The 21,518-nt window shown below is 44.4% G+C and overlaps 1 protein-coding gene across 1 annotated transcript; it reads right to left on the minus strand.

Moving 5' to 3' along the window:
• Positions 1 to 410: 410 nt before the first annotated feature.
• LOC137372470 (ankyrin repeat and SOCS box protein 17-like) lies at positions 411 to 21,102 on the minus strand. The gene is made up of 3 exons (XM_068036329.1): positions 20,596 to 21,102; positions 3,926 to 4,205; positions 411 to 725 (listed from the first exon to the last, which is right to left on the minus strand). Exons 1-3 carry the CDS (start codon positions 20,982 to 20,984, stop codon positions 519 to 521), a joined length of 876 nt encoding a protein of 291 aa, XP_067892430.1. The 5' UTR covers positions 20,985 to 21,102; the 3' UTR covers positions 411 to 518.
• Positions 21,103 to 21,518: the final 416 nt, after the last annotated feature.

The following is a 21,518-nucleotide window of genomic DNA, read 5'->3' on the forward strand; positions in this document are numbered from 1 at the left end:
GAGGTCCCATCATTCACAAAGGTCCCAGGTGCCTTGTTGCCCTCGCTGCGCCGTTATTAGCTCACACTTCCAGCAAGTTATGGCACAAATTATATTTGAGCTGAGGGCTAAGGGGAAATGTCCTAATGAACTGGACGCATGCCACTGGCTGCCGCACTCCATAAAATTCTGGGCCAGTGTTTTATCAGAAGTTTGACTGAGGTACAAATCTAAAGTTTGTAAATGATTTGCTTTTTGAATTTTAACTATAAATGTAGTTTCTGTGAAAGGTTTGAAAGCCTTTTCTAAAGGGTTGGTAAGGAAACAATAAAATTGCAAAAATTGCTGCAAATTCTGAGTTTATTGCATGTTGTGAAGTGATAGAACGCGATGTAAATGTTGTAATAATGAATCGGTTCTTTTTTCTCTCCTGAAGGGTGGGTTTTTTTTCTTCTCTTTGTTGTCCCCGTCCCCAATCTGTTAAAACAGGCTTGCAGCCAAGAGAGAGGTAGGTGGGGAGGAGGGAAATTTTTCCACCTTTATCTTTCCAAGTTCAAGTAATTCTGAAGTGATTTGGGGAGTGGCAGCAAGGATATTCCTCTAGGCAGCCCACCGTTGGTTAGCAAGCACTTTCTAATAGACATTCTGCAGAGGTGAATGAGCTCGCACGGCTCTTGATATCTTGTCACAGGAATGTAATCGAACCAGTTAGAAATGAGAGGTTGCCGTCTAAAACTAATATACGCCTGCAAACAGAAGCAACAAGAAGTATGAGTTATACTGACATCTGCATCTTATACAACCTAGATCCTTCTGGTATCTTTTCCCACCAGTATATCCTCCTCCTCCTCTCCTGAAGGTGTCAGACAATGCCTTGATTTTAAAATTCTCTTTCTAGTTTTCAAATCCTTCCATGTCCTCACCCTTGCCCTCTCTGTGATCTCTTTCAGTCCCAAACCCTCTAAGTTTTCTGTGCTCCTCCAATTCTGGCCTCTTGAGGATCCCCAATTTTAACTATTGGTAGCCGTGCCTTCAGCTGCCTGAGCCCTGAGCTCTGAAATTCACTCCCTAAACCTCTCTGCCTGTTTCTCCTCCTTTAGGATGCTTCTTAAAGCCTTCCACTTTTGGTTTGACCAAGCTTTTGGTTGTCTGCTCTAATATCTCCTTAAATAGCTTGGTGTCAAATTTTGTCTGATTTGCACTCCTGTGAAGTGGCTTGGGATGTTTTACTATGTTAGAGGTGCTACATAAGTGCAAGCTGTTGATCTTTGCTGGGGAATGGCTCTACAGACACTGGATGTTCTCTGGTATCTAGCCTAGAGGACAGTTTTAACCTGCGAGACTTTACATATGTTAGTTCACTCATGAGTGGCAACACAGCAAAGCCCCAACCCAGTCCTCACCTGACACCCACATGTCATTCTCTTTCTCCACCTGTGTTTCCCTCTCAATGTTTTTCCCTACTTAACAGCATTTTTGGTGTACTCCACCACAAGGAATGTGGCGATTTAAGAAGGCAGCTCACCACCATCTTGTCAAAGGCAGTTAGCGATTGACAATAAATGCTGGCCTTGTTCACAATGCCCATAGCCCAAGAACAAATAAAATGTCTCCCCCTCTCTCTCTCTCCCTATCTCCACAGAGGTACCTCTGTTTCTCCCTGTCTTACTTCCCAGATAATGCTATCAAGGATGAGGGACTTCTCTTATGGGAGAGACTGGAGAAGCTGGTGGTGTTCTCCTTCGAACAGAGACAGTTAAGAGGAGATTTAATAGATGTGTTCAAAATGTTGAGGGATTCTGATTGAGCAAGCAGGAAGAAGCTGCTTTTCTGGCATGTGGATTATTAACCAAAGGCCAATGATTTGGACAAAAGAACTAGAGGGGAAATGAGGAGAAATTTCTTAACCGAGAGGTTTGTTAAGATCTGGAACACATTACCTAAAGGGTGGTGGAATCAAATTCTGTAGGAGCTTTCAAAATTTGGACATGTACTTGAAGAGGAATAATTTGCAGGGCTATGGGGAAAAGCCGGAGTGTGGGACTAAATTGGACAGAACTGGCACAGGCACAACAAACTAATGATCATCTTAACTACTGTATCATTCCATGATTTCTAAACACATCAGTAGGACAGTGAATTTATATCACCTATTTTGAAGCTTGGAGAATGCAGCCCCGATATTCCACTCTCTCTCTCTCCTCGCTGGAGAGCAGACTCCAATGAGTGGCGCAGTGGTTAGCACTGCACCCTCACAGCTCCAGCGACCCGGGTTCAGTTCTGGGTACTGCCTGTGCGGAGTTTGCAAGTTCTCCCTGTGACCGCGTGGGTTTCTGCCGGGTGCTCCGGTTTCCTCCCACAGCCAAAGACTTGCAGGTTGATAGGTAAATTGGCCATTGTAAATTGTCCATAGTGTAGGTAGGTGGTAGGAGAATGGTGGGGATGTGGTAGGGAATATGGGATTAATGTAGGATTAGTGTAAATGGGTGGTTGTTGGTCGTCACAGACTTGGTGGGCTGAAGGGCCTGTTTGAGTGCTGTATCTCTAAATAAAAAAATAAAATAAATAAAAACAATCCAGTCTGGATTGGGAATTTGAGTCACGAGAAGGGCTAGTGCCAGGCTTCCCTCAACTCAGATCATGTGGTGTCCCCAGAGAAAGATGAGATGGGACATTCTGTTGGGTCTGTTTTCCCTTATTTCTGTACAATTACAATATGATACCTGCCACCCCCACCCGTCCTGACTTTTGAGAGAAGCTCCAGAACTCCCCGGGCAATGTAATTCCCTCTTCTTTACATCTGGGAACTAATCATTCCCCCAGTGCACAGGAGGGAACGATTGGACGTATAACAACAACAACTTGCATTTATATAGTACCTCTAATGTAGTTAAACATTTCAAAGTGTTTGACCAGAGCGTTACAAAACAAAATTTCATACCAAGCCACATAAGGAGATATTAAAATGACAAGCAACCAAAAGTTTGGTCAAAGAGTTGGGCTTTAATGAGTGTCTTATGACAATGTTGAACATGCTGGTCCCTTTAATTAACCAGGGCTTAGTTCAGAGTTAATAGCGAGCAGGTGATGCTCATTGCACTTTGTATTTAAGGGCTGGGTTTTCGCCAGTTAGGGAATTACTTTTGGACAGGGAGTCAGTCCAGAAGGGAAGAGTGAGAGCTGGTATGTGTATGGAACTGTGGAGTGTGAATAAAACAGTTGTGGATCAGTGACTGCCTCCTGCTTCCTTATTTTGGTGATTGGCTATCTGCCAATTCAACATCTTAAAGGAGGGGACAGAGACAGAGAGGTTTAGGGAGGGAATTCCCAGCAGCTGAAGGCACAACCGCCAATGATGGAGCGATGGAAATCAGTGTTAGAGTTAGAGATATACAGCACAGAAACAGGCCCTTCGGCCCATCTTGTCTGTGCCACCCATCAAGCACCTATCTATTTTAATCCCATTTTCCAGCACTTGGCCCGTAGCCTTGTATGCTATGGCATTTCAAGTGCCCATCTAATTACTTAACTGTTGAGAGAGTTCCTGCCTCTACCACCCCTTCAGGCAGTGTGTTACAGATTCCAACCACCCTCTGGGTGAACATTTTTTTCCTTAAATCCCCTTTAAACCTCCTGCCCCTTCCCTTAATCATGTGCGAGAGGCCAGAATTTTAGTGGCGCAAAAATCTTGGAAGGTTGTTGGGCTGGAGGAAGTTACTGAGACAGGGAGGGGAGGGTGTGCAGGGATAGAGGTATTTGAACACAAAGTTGAGAATTTTAAAATTGCTGTAATCTTATAGCTTCCACAGCTGTCACAAGCGGGGGTTTGAAGCACAATGGATCCGTGTATTAAATATGGCCTTTGGACTGTGAGAAAACAAACATGTTAGCTCCAAACAAAAAAATGAGTCCTTGTATATCTTGCATAGCCACCAACAGAACGTACCTTAATCTGTGCGATATGTATGTGACACGTCACTCTAACGCATAAACCGAGACACAGTTTTGCCTCCTCTATTATTTGTGTTGACTCAAGGTCATGCACCCTGGCTACTGGTGTTGGGTAGAAGAGGATGATGAGGATTGTGGACATGGGACTGTCCTCCCTCTCTAGTATCCCATACTGGAGTAAAATCTTCAGAATATCTGACTGCCTGTTTTGAGCTACAAAGTGTAAGGGGGTCACACCGCTCAGTGGGCTTGGATTGTACACTGGTGTGAAGGTTCTGAAACGCAAACAGGAAATTCAGAAACCCACTTAATAATGACATTTTAAAACTGGCTTCTACAATTTACTATATGATTTATCACTTTAAAATGACGCATGTTGTTCGAAGCAAAGGACCCAACAGGACGTTAATACACAAATTAACATTCTTTTAGAAATGTAAATGTTATGATGGTTCTTGTATTTAAAGTCATGCCATTTATTATTATTTTGAAAACCGTGTAAAAAGGGGAATTATCTTCAGCATGATTTTGTCATGCATGTTTTCTTCTTTGCCTTACTTAGACATACGGAGTTGCAGGCATTAGATATGACCAGGAGCTTATAATAAACAGCAGCAACAACAACTTGTATTCTAAAGTGCCTTTAACAAAGCAAAATGTCCCAAGGCACTTTACAGGAGTGATTATCATACAAAAATTGGACACTAAGCCATATAAGGAGCTATTAGGATTGGTGACCAAAAGCTTGGTTAAAGAGGTAGGTTTTTAAGGAGCATCTTAGAGGGGCAGAGAGTTAGAGGTTTAGCGTGGGAATTCCAGAGCTTAGGATCAAGGCACAATTGAATACAATTGATGATGGTTCTTGCATTTGCTTTTAAAGTCACACCATTTATTGTCTTTGTGAAAACCATGTAAAAAGGGAACATCGTCAATTTAGGTTTCTTGTGGACGTTTGATTTATGGTCTTCATCTGAATTTCTGACCAGGAGCTTATTACAGATGTAGCAACAAAGATGTGTGAGGCAGAACTCCATTGTTGATATGACTGGCAGCAGTAACAGTTAGTCATGCTGCTTCATAGGAAGGGTTCTATCAAAGATGTTTCCACTTGTGTGGGAGACCAGAACTAGGGATCATTAAAATAAAATCGTCACTAATAAATCTAATAGGGAATTCAGGAGAAACTCTTACCCAGATATTGGTGAGAATATGGAACTCACGACCAGAAGGGGTGGTTGAGGGAAATAGCATAGGTGCATTTAAGAGGAAGCTAGATAGAGTAAATAAGGAGAAACTGTTTCCCATGGCAGAATAGCCAGGAACCAGAGGACACAGTTTTAAGGTGATTGGCAAAAGAATCAGAGGAGTCATGAAGAAAACTTTTTTATGCAGTGAGTTATTCCATTCTGGTATGCAATACTGAAAGGGCAGTGGAAGCAGATTTTTCAAAAGGAAACTTTCGAAAGAAAATTGGATAAAACATCTAAAGGAAACAAATTGCACGGATATAAAGTGTTCAGAAAAGATAGAGAAGGGAAAAGAGAGGTGGGTCGGCAATACTGATGAGGGAAGACATTGTAGTGTTGGAAAGAGAGGATGTCCTTGAGGGGACATGGACACAATCTATTTGGTTGAGTTGAGAAGCAAAAAGGGTATGATCATGATACTGGGGGTATTCTATAGGCCTCCAAATCGTGAGAGAGGGATAGAGGAGTGTTACAACCAGGTGAGAAGGGGTATAGGGGTTCCCTCTCAGCCTTTGCCTGGTTTAACCGTAACAGGGTTTAATTTTAAAAGTGTTTTTAGCTCCCCCTTACTGAATCCTTGTTCATTGCTCGAATTGTAAGGAAAAGAAAACAGGTCTCTTTAGATTTAAACAAGAAAGATAGAAGTTTATTAATCTGAAACTCTAATCCAGTTAACAACTATGAATATGCAACATGACCATGCTAGCATGCATACGCGATAAACACACATGCAGATAGAATCAGAAAAAGTAGAAGGAATAAAGGGGAAAAGTTTGAGGCAATATCTGCTAGTTACAGTCCTTTAAGTTCAATGTGGAGTTTTTGGTTGCCGGTAAGTCTTGCAATTCGTTGGGGCCCAGTTCACGCTTCAACTTGTTCCGATGTAGGAATCTTTTCTCTCTTGAGGTTTACGTGTCTTCCGTGGGTCCAGTGGCTTGGGAGAAAGCGAGTGAGAGAGAGAGAGAGGTGCTTCCTTGTTCAAGCTTCTGTTGCACACTGCCTTCTGAATTCAAACTGTCCTGTGGCTAGTTCAAAAAACCTGGACCAACCAGTTAGTCATGTGACCAGCTGGTTAACCAGCCCTGGCTCTGTGGATTGTATCATCTTAGCGGGGTCTGGAATGCACTTCCTTACACCTTCAATGTCTGGTGATCAAAATCCATTTGGGTTAATTGGAGCAGGGAATAGTCCTTTGTCTCCACAAGCAGCGTCTCTTAGTATGCAAATGTCTTTCCAGGCCAGTGTCTGGTGATTTTCAAACAAGTAATTTCTTCACTCCAGCAACAGTTTAAAATCAATGTTCATATGACAAAATTAATATGCCTCATTCCTGGCAGGTGGGCGTCTGCATGACACCTCCACACCCAGTGGAATGAAATGCAATTTTTAAAAAGAACATTTCATTAAAAGGGACTACAGAGAAAAGAACAGGAAAACACACATGCATCTCTCTCATTCATTCAGAACCCTAATAATTGCTATAGCCTGTCCTTTCTGTGTAGCAGTGCTGCATTAAACTGCCCTTTAGGCATCCCAGTAAACATGTGGTTTTTGAGGAAGTTCTTTTTTTCAGTTTGCACATTTCTATGGCTGCCTAAGGTGTCTTTGTTCTTGTTGAGGTCTGCAGGGGTGGGGGCGTTAGATTTAATTAGCCCTACGTTGGAGTTCTGCTTGGGGTTGTGGCAGTGGGCGGTTCCACTCTGAACTCTCTTTCAGTGCTTTGATGAGCCATGCAAGGGCTTTTCACCTCAGGGTTCTCTTTTTTCCTGATTGTGGGGACAGATTCTTTGTTAATCTTCCCTTTGTCCTCTGGGATACTCCTGCTGGCAGGTATTTATCCAGATTCTGCTGCACGCCCCTGTGGCACTTCGACTTGATGAGGCATCACCTTCAAGGTTTCTCTGCCCTCTTGAGGACTTTCTTTGTCTCTGCAAGTTCCTGTAAATGTTGTTAGCCACTCTGTTGGGGTGCTTCTAATGCCTGCATTTACACAGGAGGAAGTGGGGTCTAACTTTTCAAATATTTCAGGGTTGGCTGACTGAACAGTAGGGGTTTCCATTTGGGATTTCTCCCAGACTTCCTTTAACCTGCCCTCTTTATCCCTTTTTCCCCGTTCCTTTCTAACCTGTTGCCAGCCTTATGCCTGCCTGCCCCCTCTTGTTCTCAGCAGGGGTCCCTTACAGTTTACCAGCCCTCTGCTGGAGGGTCCTCTGAACACTGATACAGGATTTAGGGGTGCAGTTTTCACTGGAAGTTGGATTATCCCCTCAATCTGACATACATGGCAACTCCTACAGTACTCCACCACATCTTTGTGGTGTTTTGGCCAGTTAAACTGCTGTCATATGCGGGCTTTGGCTTTTCATTTACTGACGTGTATAGCCACTGCAATCTCATGGGCCATTCTTAATATTTTTCTCCGGTACCTCTGCAGCACCACTAACTGGTGAACCACTGTCCACTCCTTGCTCTCAGATCTGTGAGGAGAACTCCATTTCCTCATCAGTACCTCATTCTTTAAATAGTAGCAATCAGGGACTCCCTCTGCTTCACTTTCAGATTGGGCAGTCTGTGCTAACTCTCTCAGTACTGGGTCAGCTCGCTGAGCCTTAGCTAGGGAAGATCCATTTAACTCATTCCTTGGGTCTTCTAACTTTCCAAAGTCTCAGACAGACCTCATGGTCATCTGCCTGCAGTGCCAATTCAGTCTCCTCTGGGGAAGCTGGTTTGATCATGGCCTCACTCATTACACATCCAGGGAAACTGCAGGGGACCGTCTCCTGCCACTGCCCTGTCTCTCTGACCTCCTGCGGTCTCTCCTTCACTACTGGGGAATCTACCACCTTCGTCCCTGCCCGATCATTACTTAGGACAGGTCAACCCCATCCACAGGCAAACTAGGGACAATCCCTCTGGTCACCAGTCCAGAAAATAGGTCGCACTCCAAGTGCATCCACTGTAAAGGTACAGGCATACGCTGCACTCCAATACCATTCACCACCATTCTGGAGTTTACTGCACTCTCTGGGGAAAAGGTCAGGCCTTGACCCTGTATATGGGATCTAGTTGTCCCTGTGTCCCTGAGGATTACTATGGGCTTGCTTACCCCACTTGAGGGGTATGGGGTTATTCTCCCTTCAGACACAAAACCCTGATAACCTTCAGGAATTCTGTTAAATTTTCCTGCACTTACAGCAGCAGACTTCCTGGTTCTCACTCTTACTGCAGTTAAAGCCACAGCTTGTTCTGCTGTGCTTTCCATCAGGGTCACTTCCACACTGAGCGGGTGTGCCCTGATTAACTCTACAGGTTTTCCCTTTAGTTTCCAGCAGTCAACTTGTAAATGCCCTGCTTTATTACAATGGAAGCACACAGTCGAGCATGGCTACCCGACCCGATCCCGACGGGTCCCGATGACGTGTTGGGTTCAGGTCGCTCTTCTGGGTCCGGCATTCAGGCTCTGGTCAGGTTTGGCCGGGTCGGACATGGTCTATCACCGCCTCTGGTAAGTGGGTCCAATGTTAACGTACGTTTTGGACTAGGAAGGTTGTTAAATTAGTTTTTTTAAGCTTGTGCAGATAAGTAACAAAGTGAAAAATGGAAGGTTGGTTAACTGATGGTCGGGTCAAGTCAGGTCAGGTCGGGCACGGGAAAAAATGAAAGGACTCGGGCCGAGTTGCGCTCAGGTCATTCATTTGCAGATCCGAGCCAGCCTTTAGCACACAGGTCTCCGGGTCTCACTCCTACTTAAAGCACCTTCCTTTTTGGCTGGAGGAGGGCCTCCTCTGTCTCCTGCTTTTCCTTCTCTCCCAGGACTGCTTAGGCTTCTATCACCTTCCCACCCTCTGTCCTTTTCGGATTTGTGGGGGTGATTAGGAAAGGTTTTCCCCTGGGAAGCCGACTTATAAATGAGAGCAAATTCATTGGCCTGGACTGCTGCCTGCTGGGCTTCATGAGCCTTTTGTTCCTCTACAATTGTCTTCATGGAGAGCGGGAGAGAGTTATTAAATTCCTCTAACAAAATTACTTCTCAGATTTTCATAGCTGAGCTGTACTTTAAGAGCCCTCAGCCACTGGTCAAAAGCCAGCTGCTTATTTCTCGTAAACTCCAGGTAAGTTTGATCAGCTTGCTTCTTGAGGGTTCGAAACTTTTGGCGATAGGCTTCCAGCACTAAGTCATATGCCCCAGGGATAGCATTTTTCTCAGTTCATAATCTGATGAACTCTCATCTGGCAACATGGCATAAACTTCATGGGCTTTTCCTACTAATTTGGTCTGTGACAACAGAGTCCAAGCCTCAGCTGGCCACTTTAACTGCCTTGCCAGTTTTTCAAAAGACACAAAAAATGCTTCCATGTCTCCCTCATTTAATTTTGGGATCAGTTGGGAGAGTTTTAACAGTCCTGTACCCAGCCCTGAATTACGCTCCTCCATGTTGGCCATGCTTTCACTGGGGTTACTCTGTCAAAGAACAGTACAGCACAAGAACAGGCCATTCGGCCCTCCAAGCCTGCGCCGATCTTGATGCCTGTCTAAAGTAAAACTTTCTGCACTTCCGGGGCCCATATCCCTCGATTCCCTTCCTATTCCCTTCCTATTCATGTATTTGTCAAAATGTCTCTTAAATGTCGCTATCGTATCTGCTTCCACCACCTCCCCTGGCAGCAAGTTCCAGGCACTCACCACCCACTGTGTAAAAAAACTTGCCTTGCACATCCCCTCTAAACTTTGCCCCTCGCACCTTAAACCTATGTCCACTAGTAACTGACTCTTCCATCCTGGGAAAAAGCTTCTGACTATCCACTCTGTCCATGCCACTCATAACTTTGTAAACCTCTATCATGTCGCCCCTCCACCTCTGTCGTTCCAGTGAAAACAATCCGAGTTTATCCAATCTCTCCTCATAGCTAATGCCCTCCAGACCAGGCAACATCCTGGTAAACCTCCTCTGTACCCTCTCAAAAGCCTCCACGTCCTTCTGGTAGTGTGGCGACCAGAATTGCACGCAATATTCTAAGTGTGGCCTAACTAAGGTTCTGTACAGCTGCAGCATGACTTGCCAATTTTTATACTCTGTGCCCCGAACGATGAAGGCAAGCATGCCATATGCCTTCTTGACTACCTTATCCACCTGCGTTGCCACTTTCAGTGACCTGTGGACCTGTACGCCCAGATGTCTCTGCCTGTCAATACTCCTAAGGGTTCTGCCATCTACTGTATACTTCCCAGCTGTATTAGACCTTCCAAAATACATTACCTCACATTTGTCCGGATTAAATTCCATCTGCCCAAGTCTCCAACCGGTCTATATCCTGCCTCCTCTGACAATCCTCATCACTATCCGCAACTCCACCAACCTTTGTCTCATCCGCAAACTTACTAATCAGACTAGCTACATTTTCCTCCAAATCATTTATATATACTACAAATAGCAAAGGTCCCAGCACTGATCCCTGCGGAACACCATTATTCATAGCCCTCCATTCAGAAAAGCACCCTTCCACTGCTACCCTCTGTCTTCTATGACCGAGTCAGTTCTGTATCCATCTTGCTAGTTCACCTCTGATCCCGTGTGACTTCACCTTTTGTACCAGTCTGCCATGAGGGACCTTGTCAATGGCTTTACTGAAGTCCGAATAGACAACATCCACTGCCCTTCCTTCATCAATCATCTTCATCACTTACTCAAAAAACTCAATCAAGTTAGTGAGACACGACCTCCCCTTCACAAAACCATGCTGTCTCTCGCTAATATGTTCATTTGTTTCCAAGTGGGAGTAAATTCTGTCCCGAAGAATCCTCTCTAATAATTTTCCTACCACTGACGTAAGGCTCACCGGCCTATAATTTCCTGGATTATCCTTGCTACCCATCTTAAACAAAGGAACAACATTGGCTATTCTCCATTCCTCTGGGATCTCACCTGTAGCCAATGAGGAAACAAAGATTTCTGTCAAGGCCCCAGCAATTTCTTCCCTTGCCTCCCTCAGTATTCTGGGGGTAGATCCCATCAGGCCCTGGGGACTTATCTACCTGAATGCTTTTCAAGACGCCCAACACCTCCTCCTTTTTGATAACGACATGACCCAGACTATGTACACTCCCTTCCCTAGACTCATCATCCACCAAGTCCTTCTCTTTGGTGAATACTGATGCAAAATACTCATTTAGCACCTCACCCATTTCCTCTGGCTCCACACATAGATTCCCTTCTCTGTTCTTGAGTGGGCCAACCCTTTCCCTGGTTACCCTTTTGCTCTTTATATACGTATAAAAAGCCTTGGGATTCTCCTTCATCCTGTTTGCCAATGACTTTTCATGACCCATTTTAGCCCTCCTGACTCCTTGCTTAAGTTCCTTCCTACTTTCTTTATATTCCTCAAGGACTATGTCTTTTCCCAGCCTTCTAGCCCTTACGAATGCTCCCTTTTTCTTTTTGACTAGGCTCACAATATCCCTCATTATCCAAGGTTCCCGAAACTTGCCAAATTTATCCTTCTTCCTCACAAGAACATGCTGGTCCTGGATTCTAATCAATTGACGTTTGAAAGACTCCCACATGTCAGATGTTGATTTACTCTCAAACAGCCGCCCCCAATCTAAATTCTTCGTTTCTTGCCTAATATTGTTATAATTAGCCTTCCCTCAATTTAGCACCTTCACCCGAGGACTACTCTTATCCTTATCCACAAGTACCTTAAAACTTACGGAATTATGGTCACTGTTCCCGAAATGCTCCCCTACTGAGACTTCGACCACCTGGCCGGGCTCATTCCCCAATACCAGGTCCAGTACGGCCCCTTCCCTAGTTGGACTATCTACATATTGTTTCAAGAATCCCTCCTGGATGCTCCTTACAAATTCTGCCCCATCCAAGAGCCTAGCACTGTGAGACCCAGTTAATATAGGGAAGTTAAAATCATCCACCACTACAACCCTGTTGCTTTTACATCTTTCCAAAATCTACATATCTGCTCCTCTACCTCCCGCTGGCTGTTGGGAGGCATGTAGTAAACCCCCAACATCGTGACTGCATCCGTCCTATTCCTGAGCTCCACCCATATTGCCTCGCTGCATGACCCCTCCAAGGTGTCCTCCCGCAGTACAAACAAAAAGAACAAAGAAAATTACAGCACAGGAACAGGCCCTTCGGCCCTCCAAGCCTGCGCCGATCCAGATCCTCTATCTAAACATGTCGCCTATTTTCTTAGGGTCTGTATCTCTTTGCTTCCTGCCCATTCATGTATCTGTCCAGATACATCTTAAAAGACACTATCGTGCCCGCGTCTACCACCTCCGCTGGCAACGCGTTCCAGGCACCCACCACCCTCTGCGTAAAGAACTTTCCACGCATATCCCCCCTAAACTTTTCCCCTCGCACTTTGAACTCGTGACCCCTAGTAATTGAATCCCCCACTCTGGGAAAAAGCTTCTTGCTATCCACCCTGTCTATACCTCTCATGATTTTGTACACCTCAATCAGGTCCCCCCTCAACCTCCGTCTTTCTAATGAAAATAATCCTAATCTGCTCAACCTCTCTTCATAGCTAGCGCCCTCCATACCAGGCAACATCCTGGTGAACCTCCTCTGCACCCTCTCCAAAGCATCTACATCCTTTTGGTAATGTGGCGACCAAAACTGCACGCAGTATTCCAAATGTGGCCGAACCAAAGTCTTATACAACTGTAACATGACCTGCCAACCCTTGTACTCAATACCCCGTCCGATGAAGGAAAGCATGCCGTATGCCTTCTTGACCACTCTATTGACCTGCGTTGCCACCTTCAGGGAACAATGGACCTGAACACCCAAGTCTCTCTGTACATCAATTTTCCCCAGGACTTTTCCATTTACTGTATAATTCACTCTTGAATTGGATCTTCCAAAATGCATCACCTTGCATTTGCCCTGATTGAACTCCATCTGCCATTTTTCTACCTAACTCTCCAATCTATTTATATTCTGCTGTATTCTCTGACAGTCCCCTTCACTATCTGCTACTCCACCAATCTTAGTGTCGTCTGCAAACTTGCTAATCAGACCACCTATACTTTCCTCCAAATCATTTATGTATATCACAAACAACAGTGGTCCCAGCACGGATCCCTGTGGAACACCACTGGTCACACGTCTCCATTTTGAGAAACTCCCTTCCACTGCTACTCTCTGTCTCCTGTTGCCCAGCCAGTTCTTTATCCATCTAGCTAGTACACCCTGGACCCCATGCGACTTCACTTTCTCCATCAGCCTACCATGGGGAACCTTATCAAACACCTTACTGAAGTCCATGTATATGACATCTACAGCCCTTCCCCCATCAATCAACTTTATCACTTCCTCAAAGAATTCTATTAAGTTGGTAAGACATGACCTTCCCTGCACAAAACCATGTTGCCTATCACTGATAAGCCCATTTTCTTCCAAATGGGAATAGATCCTATCCCTCAGTATCTTCTCCAGCAGCTTCCCTACCACTGACGTCAGGCTCACCCGTGTTTAAGGATGCTGCAAAGATATCTGTTAAGGCCCCAGCTATTTCCTCTCTCGCTTCCCTCAGTAACCTGGGATAGATCCCATCCGGACCTGGGGACTTGTCCACCTTAATGCCTTTTAGAATACCCAAAACTTCCTCCCTCCTTATGCTGACTTGACCTAGAGTAATCAAACATCTGTCCCTAACCTCAACATCCGTCATGTCCCTCTCCTCGGTGAATACCGATGCAAAGTACTCGTTTAGAATCTCACCCATTTTCTCTGACTCCACACATAACTTTCCTCCTTTGTCCTTGAGTGGGCCAATCCTTTCTCTAGTTACCCTCTTGCTCCTTACATATGAATAAAAGGCTTTGGGATTTTCCTTAACCCTGTTTGCTAAAGATATTTCATGACCTCTTTTGGCCCTCTTAATTCCTCGTTTCAGATTGGTCCTACATTCCCGATATTCTTTCAAAGCTTCGTCATTCTTCAGCCTCCTAGACCTTATGTATGCTTCCTTTTTCCTCTTAGCTAGTCTCACAATTTCACCTGTCATCCATGGTTCCCTAATCTTGCCATTTCTGTCCCTCATTTTCACAGGAACATGTCTCTCCTGCACGCTAATCAACCTCTCTTTAAAAGCCTCCCACATATCAAATGTGGATTTACCTTCAAACAGCTGCTCCCAATCTACATTCCCCAGCTCCTGCCGAATTTTGGTATAGTTGGCCTTCCCCCAATTTAGCACTCTTCCTTTGGGACCACTCTCATCTTTGTCCATGAGTATTCTAAAACTTACGGAATTGTGATCACTATTCCCAAAGTAGTCCCCTACTGAAACTTCAACCACCTGGCCGGGCTCATTCCCCAACACCAGGTCCAGTATGGCCCCTTCCCGAATTGGACTATTTACATACTGCTCTAGAAAACCCTCCTGGATGCTCCTTACAAATTCTGCGCCATCTGGACTCTAACACTAAGTGAATCCCAGTCAATGTTGGGAAAATTAAAATCTCCTATCACCACCACCCTGTTGCTCCTACATCTTTCCATAATCTGTTTACATATTTGTACCTCTATCTCACGCTCGCTGTTGGGAGGCCTGTAGTACAGCCCCAACATTGTTACCGCACCCTTCCTATTTCTGAGTTCTGCCCATATTGCCTCACTGCTCGAGTCCTCCATAGTGCCCTCCTTCAGCACAGCTGTGATATCCTCTTTGACCAGTACTGCAACTCCTCCACCCCTTTTACCTCTTTCTCTATCCCGCCGGAAGCATCGATATCCTGGGATATTTAGTTGCCAATCATGCCCTTCCCTCAACCAAGTCTCAGTAATAGCAATAACAACATACTCCCAACTACTAATCCAGGCCCTAAGTTCATCTGCCTTACCTACTACACTTCTTGCATTAAAACAAATGCACCTCAGACCACCAGTCCCTTTGCGTTCATCATCTGCTCCCTGTCTACTCTTTTCCTTAGTCACGCTGACTTCATTATCTAGTTCCTTACAGGCTTTAGTTACTACCTCCTTACTGTCCACTGACCTCCTCATTTGGTTCCCATCCCCCTGCCACATTAGTTTAAACCCTCCCCAACAGCGTTAGCAAAAGCACCCCCTAGGACATTGGTTCCAGTCCCGCCCAGGTGTAGACCATCCAATTTGTAATAGTCCCACCTCCCCCAGAACCGGTCCCAATGTCCCAAAAATCTGAACCCCTCCCTCCTGCACCATCTCTCACAACTGTGATATTCTCCTTAACCAGTAATGTAACTCCCCCACCCCTTTTACATCCCCATCCTCGTCGCCTCCTAGTTAACTCAAGTCGTCTCAGCGCTCTTTCTTCGCATTCCTTCTGGAAGGTTCTTTTTCTCTCTCCTTCTCTCTCTTTCTCCTCTCTCTCCTTTCGCCCTTATCCTTCATGCTCCTTCTGGAAGGCTCTTTCTTTCTCTCTCTCCTGTCTCTCTTTTTCTCTTTCCTCAAATTCAAGTTTCCTCTGTTCCAACTGTATCTTTGCTAGCAATACCCTGTCGGAGTCTACTTCTAACCCTGCTTCTGCTTCTTCAGATTCAAGGGAAAAATGGTTGGCCACTAGTCTTAAGAGTTCAGACTTTCTAGCCTTGCCACATACAGTGATCAGATATTGCTCAGTCATTTTCCTCAACTCCTCCATAGACAGTGCTTTTAACTTATCCCAAGTTACTTCACCCTAGCTTCAGTAGCAGACATGTTAGTATTCTAGCACACATAACTGCAAGAAAACCTGTATTGAAATCTTTTCTGTTTTGTTTGGGATCAATTTGGCTTCCCACTTCCAATATCTCATTTGTCTCTGGGTAAACTCTCAGACACTAGCCCCCAAATTTCTGTTACGACCAGGTGAGAAGGGGTCTAGGGGTTCCCTCTCAGCCTTTGCCTGGAATAACTGTAACAGGGTTTAATTTTAAAACACCGTGTTTTTAGCTCCCCCTTACTGAATCCTTGTTCACTGCTCTAATTGTAAGGCAAAGAAATCAAATAGGTTTCCTTAGATTTAAACAAGAAAGGTACAAGTTTATTAATCTTAAACTCTAATCCGGTTAACGACTACGAATATGCAACATGACCATGCTAGCATGCATACGTGATAAACACACATGCAGATCGAAATAAAAAAAATAGGAGGAATAAAGGGGAAAGGTTTGAGGCAATATCTGCTAGTTACAGTCCTTGAAGTTCAATGTGGAGTTTTTGGTTGCCGGTAAGTCTTGCAATTCGTTGGGGCCCAGTTCACGCTACAACTTGTTCCCATGTAGGAATCTTTTTTCTCTTGAGGTTTACGTGTCTTCCGTGGGTCCGGTGGCTTGGGAGAAAGTGAGAGAGAAGGAGAGAGGCTTCCTTGTTCCAGCTTCTGCTGCACACCGCCTTCTGAATTCAAACTGTCCTATGGCTAGTTCAAAAAACCTGGACCAGCCAGTTAGTCATGTGACCAGCTGGTTTAACCAGTCCTGGCTCTGTGGATTGTATCATCTTCGCAGGGCCCGGAATGCGCTTCTTTACACCTTCAATGTCTGGTGATCAAAATACATTTGGGTTAATTGGAGCAAGGAATAATCCTTTGTCTCCACAAGCAGCGTCTCAGTGTACAAATGTCCTTCCAGCCCAGTGTCTGGTGTTCTTCAAATAAATCATTTCTTCACTCCAACAACAGTTTAAAATCAATGTTCATATGACAAAATTGATATGCTTCATTCTTGGCAGGTGGGGGTCTGCATGACAGGAGGAAATCTGCAGGGAAATTATAGAGATGTGCAAGAACTATAGAGTGGTGATATTGGAGGACTTTAATTATCCAAATATCGATTGGGATAATGTAAGAGTAAAGGGAAAGGAGGGGGAGGAATTTCTGGAATGTGTTCAGGAGAACTTCCTTGATCAGCATGTTCTCAACCCAACTGGAAAGGAGGCATTGCTGGATCTGGTTTTGGGAAATGAGGTGGGCCAAGTGGACCTAGTGTCTAAGGGAGCACGTGGGTAAGAGTATCATAAGGTTTAGACTCGTAATGCAGAAAAGCAAGGAACACTATAAGGTAGAATGGCTAGATTGGAAGGGGGCTAATTTCAATGCAATGAGAAGGGAACTAGCCAGGATAAAATGGAACCAAAGACTGACAGGAAAAACTGTAATAAAAAAATTGGTTATCTTTAAGGAAGAGATGCTTCAGGTACAGGCTAGGTACATTCCAACAAAGGCGAAAGATAGGGAAACCAAAAACTGGGCTCCTTGGATGACGAGGGAGCTAGAGAATATGATGAAACAGAAAAAGAGGGTGTATGATGCATGTCAGGTGATGCATGTCAGGTGAATTCTTCAAGTAAAAACCAGACCAAAGACAATAAGTTGAGAGCGGAGGTGAAGAGGAAAAGAAGACTGGCAAAAAGAATATGGAAGTAAATTGGCAGCCAACATAAAAAGAGAACTAAAAAAATCTTCTATGTAAATAGTAAGCGGGTAGTAAAAGGTGGGTTGGGGCCTATTAGGGACAAAGAAGGTAATATATGCTTACAGGCCCAGGGCAAGGCTAGAATGCTTAATGTACTTTGTATCGGCGTTTACTAAGGAAGAGGAATCTGACAAAATATTGGTAAAGGAAAGAGATTAGAGGCAATGGATAGGGTAAAAATTGAGAGAGGAGGTACTGGAAAGGCTGGCTATGCTTAGGGTAGATAAATCATCTGGTCTGGATGCATCCCAGGTTGCTAAAGGAGGTGGGGGTGGAGATAGCGGAAGGGCTTTCCATAATCTTCCAATCTTCCCTGGATATGGGGGATGTGCCAGAGGATTGGAGAGTGGCAAATGTGTCACCCTTATTCAAGAAAGGGTATAAGGACAGTCCTAGCAACTACAAGCAAGTTAGTTTAACATCAGTGGTGGGTAAGGTTTTAGAAACAATAATCAGGGAAAGAATCAACAAGCAATTGGAGAGGCTTGAGTTAATTAGGGATAGCCAACATGGATTTGTAAAAGGCAGATCATGCTTGACTAATCTAATAGAATTTTTTGATGAACTAACAGAAAAGGTTGAGGAAAGAAATGCGGTAGATGTTGTCAACATGGATTTTAAGAAAGTGTTTGATAAAGTACCACATAAAAGTCTGGTTAACAAAATTGAAGCTCATGGAATAGGAGGGTTAGTGTCCAATTGGATAAAAAAAATCAGCTCAAGCACAGAAAATAGCGAGTCGTGGTAAATGGTTGTTTTTCAGACTGGAGGATGGTAGACCGTGGTGTTTCCCAAGGGTCAGTGCTGGGACCACTGCTTTTTTTGTTAGATAAAAATGACTTGGATCTTGGAATACAGAGTAGAATTTCAAAATTTGCCGATGATAGCAAATTTGGAGGAATGGCAAACAGTGAGGATGATACGAACCGCCTGCAATAGAACATAGATAGTCGAGAGGAATGGGCAGACAAGTGGCAAATGGAATTTAATACAGACAAGTATGAGGTGATGCATTTTGGCAGAAGAGATAGAGTGATGCAATATAGACTTAATGGTGCAGCTGTAAAGAGTGTGCAGGAACAGAGGGACCTGGGGGTGCATGTGCATCGATCTTTGAAGGTGGCTGGACATATTTAAAAAGTGATTAGTAAAGCATATGGGATCTTGGGCTTTATAAATAGAAGCATAGAGTATAAAAGCAGGGAAGTTATGCTGAACCTTTATAAAGCTCTGGTTATGCGCCAACTAGCATATTGTGTCCAGTTCTGGTCACCAAACCTTAGGAAGGATGTGCAGGTCCTAGAGAGTGTGCAGAGGAGATTTACCAGAATGGTTCCAGGGGTGGGGATTTTAATTACAAGGTTAGGTTGGAAAAGCTGGATATGTTCTCCTTAGAACAAAGGAAATCAAGGGACATTCAAGAGAAGTGTACAAGATTATGACAAGCTTAGATAAGTCAGACAAGGAAATACTGTTCTCATTAACTCATGGTACAAGGACTAGGGGACACAGATTGAAGGTTTTGGGCAAGTGATGCAGGGGGGATGCGAAGGGTAATAATCTGGAACTCACTGCCCACGGGGGAGGTGGAAGTGGAGACAATCAATGATTTCAAAAGGAAATTGGATGGGCACTTGAAGGAAATAAACTTACAGGGCTACGAGGATCGAGTGGAGGAGTGAGACTGACTGGATTGCTCCGCGGAGAGCCAGCATGGACTTGATAGGCCAAATGGCCTCCTTCTATGCCATAAATGACTATAGCTACAGGGAAAAAGCAGGGAAGGAACAAATTCAATAGCTCTTTCAAAGAGCCAGTACAGGCATGATGGGTTGAATCGTCTCCTCTGTGCTGTTTCAAAGTATGATTTTGCTGCTGATTTAAACAGTGCTGGGGAGACGAGGGGGGAGGATCCCTCGCAGAGTACATGACTTCCTTTCCGAACTCTCAATGTATTAGCTGTGGGCAGGGATGCTCTGTCTAGGCCTGTAAGAACATGTCTGCAGAGCTTTCCATTGGGCAGAAGTATTCCAGCTGGAGCCAGGCTGGCTGGAAGTGAAAACAACAGCTATGTTCTCAGCTGCAGAATAAATAGCAGGCTGAATCTCACATTGTGGGGTTTAATTGTGTTTGGAATAGTCCCAGTGGGTTTTCTTTTGTTGCACTGTTCTAAACCCAAGAAGCCACAAATAAAACCGCGAGCCAATAATTATTTTTTGTGTAAGACTCAGGTAATCAATATAAAAAGAGCAACTTGCATTTATATAGTTCCTTCAACACAGGAAAACAAAGTGCTTCACAGGAGTGTAATAATTAACTGTAAATGTATTATGCAGTAAAATATATTTAATACACAATCAACATCAAAAACATGGCCAGATTTGGATTGTTTTATGACATTGTCAACTGTGGCTCAGTGAGCAGCACTCTCGCTTCACAGCTGGAAGATTGTGGGTTGAAGTCCTATTGTAGAGGCTTGAACATAAAAATCGATGGTGATGCTCCAGTGCAGTCATTGAAGGAGTGCTGCACTGTCTGAGGGGCATTCTTTTGGATGGGATGTTAAACTGCGCCCTGTCTGCCCTCCCAGGTAGTGTAAAAGATCCCTTGGCTGCTATTTTGAGAAAGAGCAGGGCAGTTCTTCCCCTGGCCAATATTTATCCCTTTAACCAGCACCACTGAAGTCAGATTATCGGGTCAGTTTACCTCATTGCTGTTTGTGGGATCTTGCTGTGCACAAATTGTCTGCTGCATTTCCTACATTATAACAGTGACTGCACTTTAATAAAGTACTTCATTGGCTGTTAAGCACTCTGTGATTTTGTGAAATGTGCAACATAAATGCAAGTTTTTAAAAATAAGGGCAATGTACGATCTACACACAAAAGCACCGTCAGATATGGATTGTTGGATGGAAGTTTACAAAAAGATTGTCAGCACTTCCCAGTAAATTACCTCCAGATCAATCCCAGCTGGTTGCCTCTATCTCCCAGGTAGTTGACAGTTCTCTCCAATAGTTTTTGCACCAACGCGGGACTGAGCTTTCGGGCAAACAGCCAGTACAGGATAGTGTTGATGCAGATCTCGGTGAACTCCAAATAGAAGCTGAAGCTCCTTTTGTTGCAGGGCTGGTGGACGAAAGCAATGTATTCGGAGAGGAGGGAATCAAAACCCGGCGTGTCGATGTGGCGGAGGACGTGCGACAGAGTGTGGTAAATGACTGGCTCCCAGTTGCGGTACACAGGACCCAGCAACCTCTTCACAGCTATTTTCTCCAGCAGCTCCCCAAACACAGTCTGTCGCACCTCCAGCCCTTTACAGCCCCTTTCAGCATCATCAGACATGCCCCTCCAAGACACACACACACAAAGTAGGGTTTCAGCCCCAAGTCTCCTCTCACTGCAGGCAACAGTCCCTATTGTTTCATAAAAGCCTCAAACCAATTGTGACATCTTCTGTTACATAAATTGGTTTTGACCGTTCAACAGGTGACATCACGAAATGTCCTAAAAATGTAAAGCGCCTCAAACATATGAAGGGGTTCAATAGCAGGGAGATGTTTCCACTTGTGGGAGAGACCAAAACTAGGGGCCTTAACTACAAGATTTCCACTAATCTAATAGTGAAGTCAGGAGAAACGTCTTTACCCAGAGAGTGAAACTCACTACCACAGGGAGTAGTTGAGGTGAATAGTATAGATGCATATAAAGGGTAAGTTAGTTAAGTACATTGAGGGAGAAAGGAATGGAAGGATATGCTGATGGGGTGAGATGAAGAGGGGTGGGAGGAGGCTTGTGTGGAACATAAACACCAGCTTGGACCTGTATGTCCCAAGAGTCTGTTTCTGTGCTGTGAATTCTATATAATCTTTTCATGGT

Source organism: Heterodontus francisci, chromosome 8 (assembly GCF_036365525.1).
Source record: "Heterodontus francisci isolate sHetFra1 chromosome 8, sHetFra1.hap1, whole genome shotgun sequence".
Lineage (NCBI taxonomy): Eukaryota > Metazoa > Chordata > Chondrichthyes > Heterodontiformes > Heterodontidae > Heterodontus > Heterodontus francisci.

Coding starts and splice junctions, on each gene's coding strand:
- LOC137372470 (XM_068036329.1), bottom strand. CDS start 20,984: ATGTCTGATGATGCTGAAAGGGGCTGTAAAGGGCTGGAGGTGCGACAG. Junction 4,206..20,595: donor CAGCTGGGATTGATCTGGAG/GTAATTTACTGG, acceptor TTTGCGTTTCAG/AACCTTCACACCAGTGTACA. Junction 726..3,925: donor TACATATCGCACAGATTAAG/GTACGTTCTGTT, acceptor TTCTGTTTGCAG/GCGTATATTAGTTTTAGACG.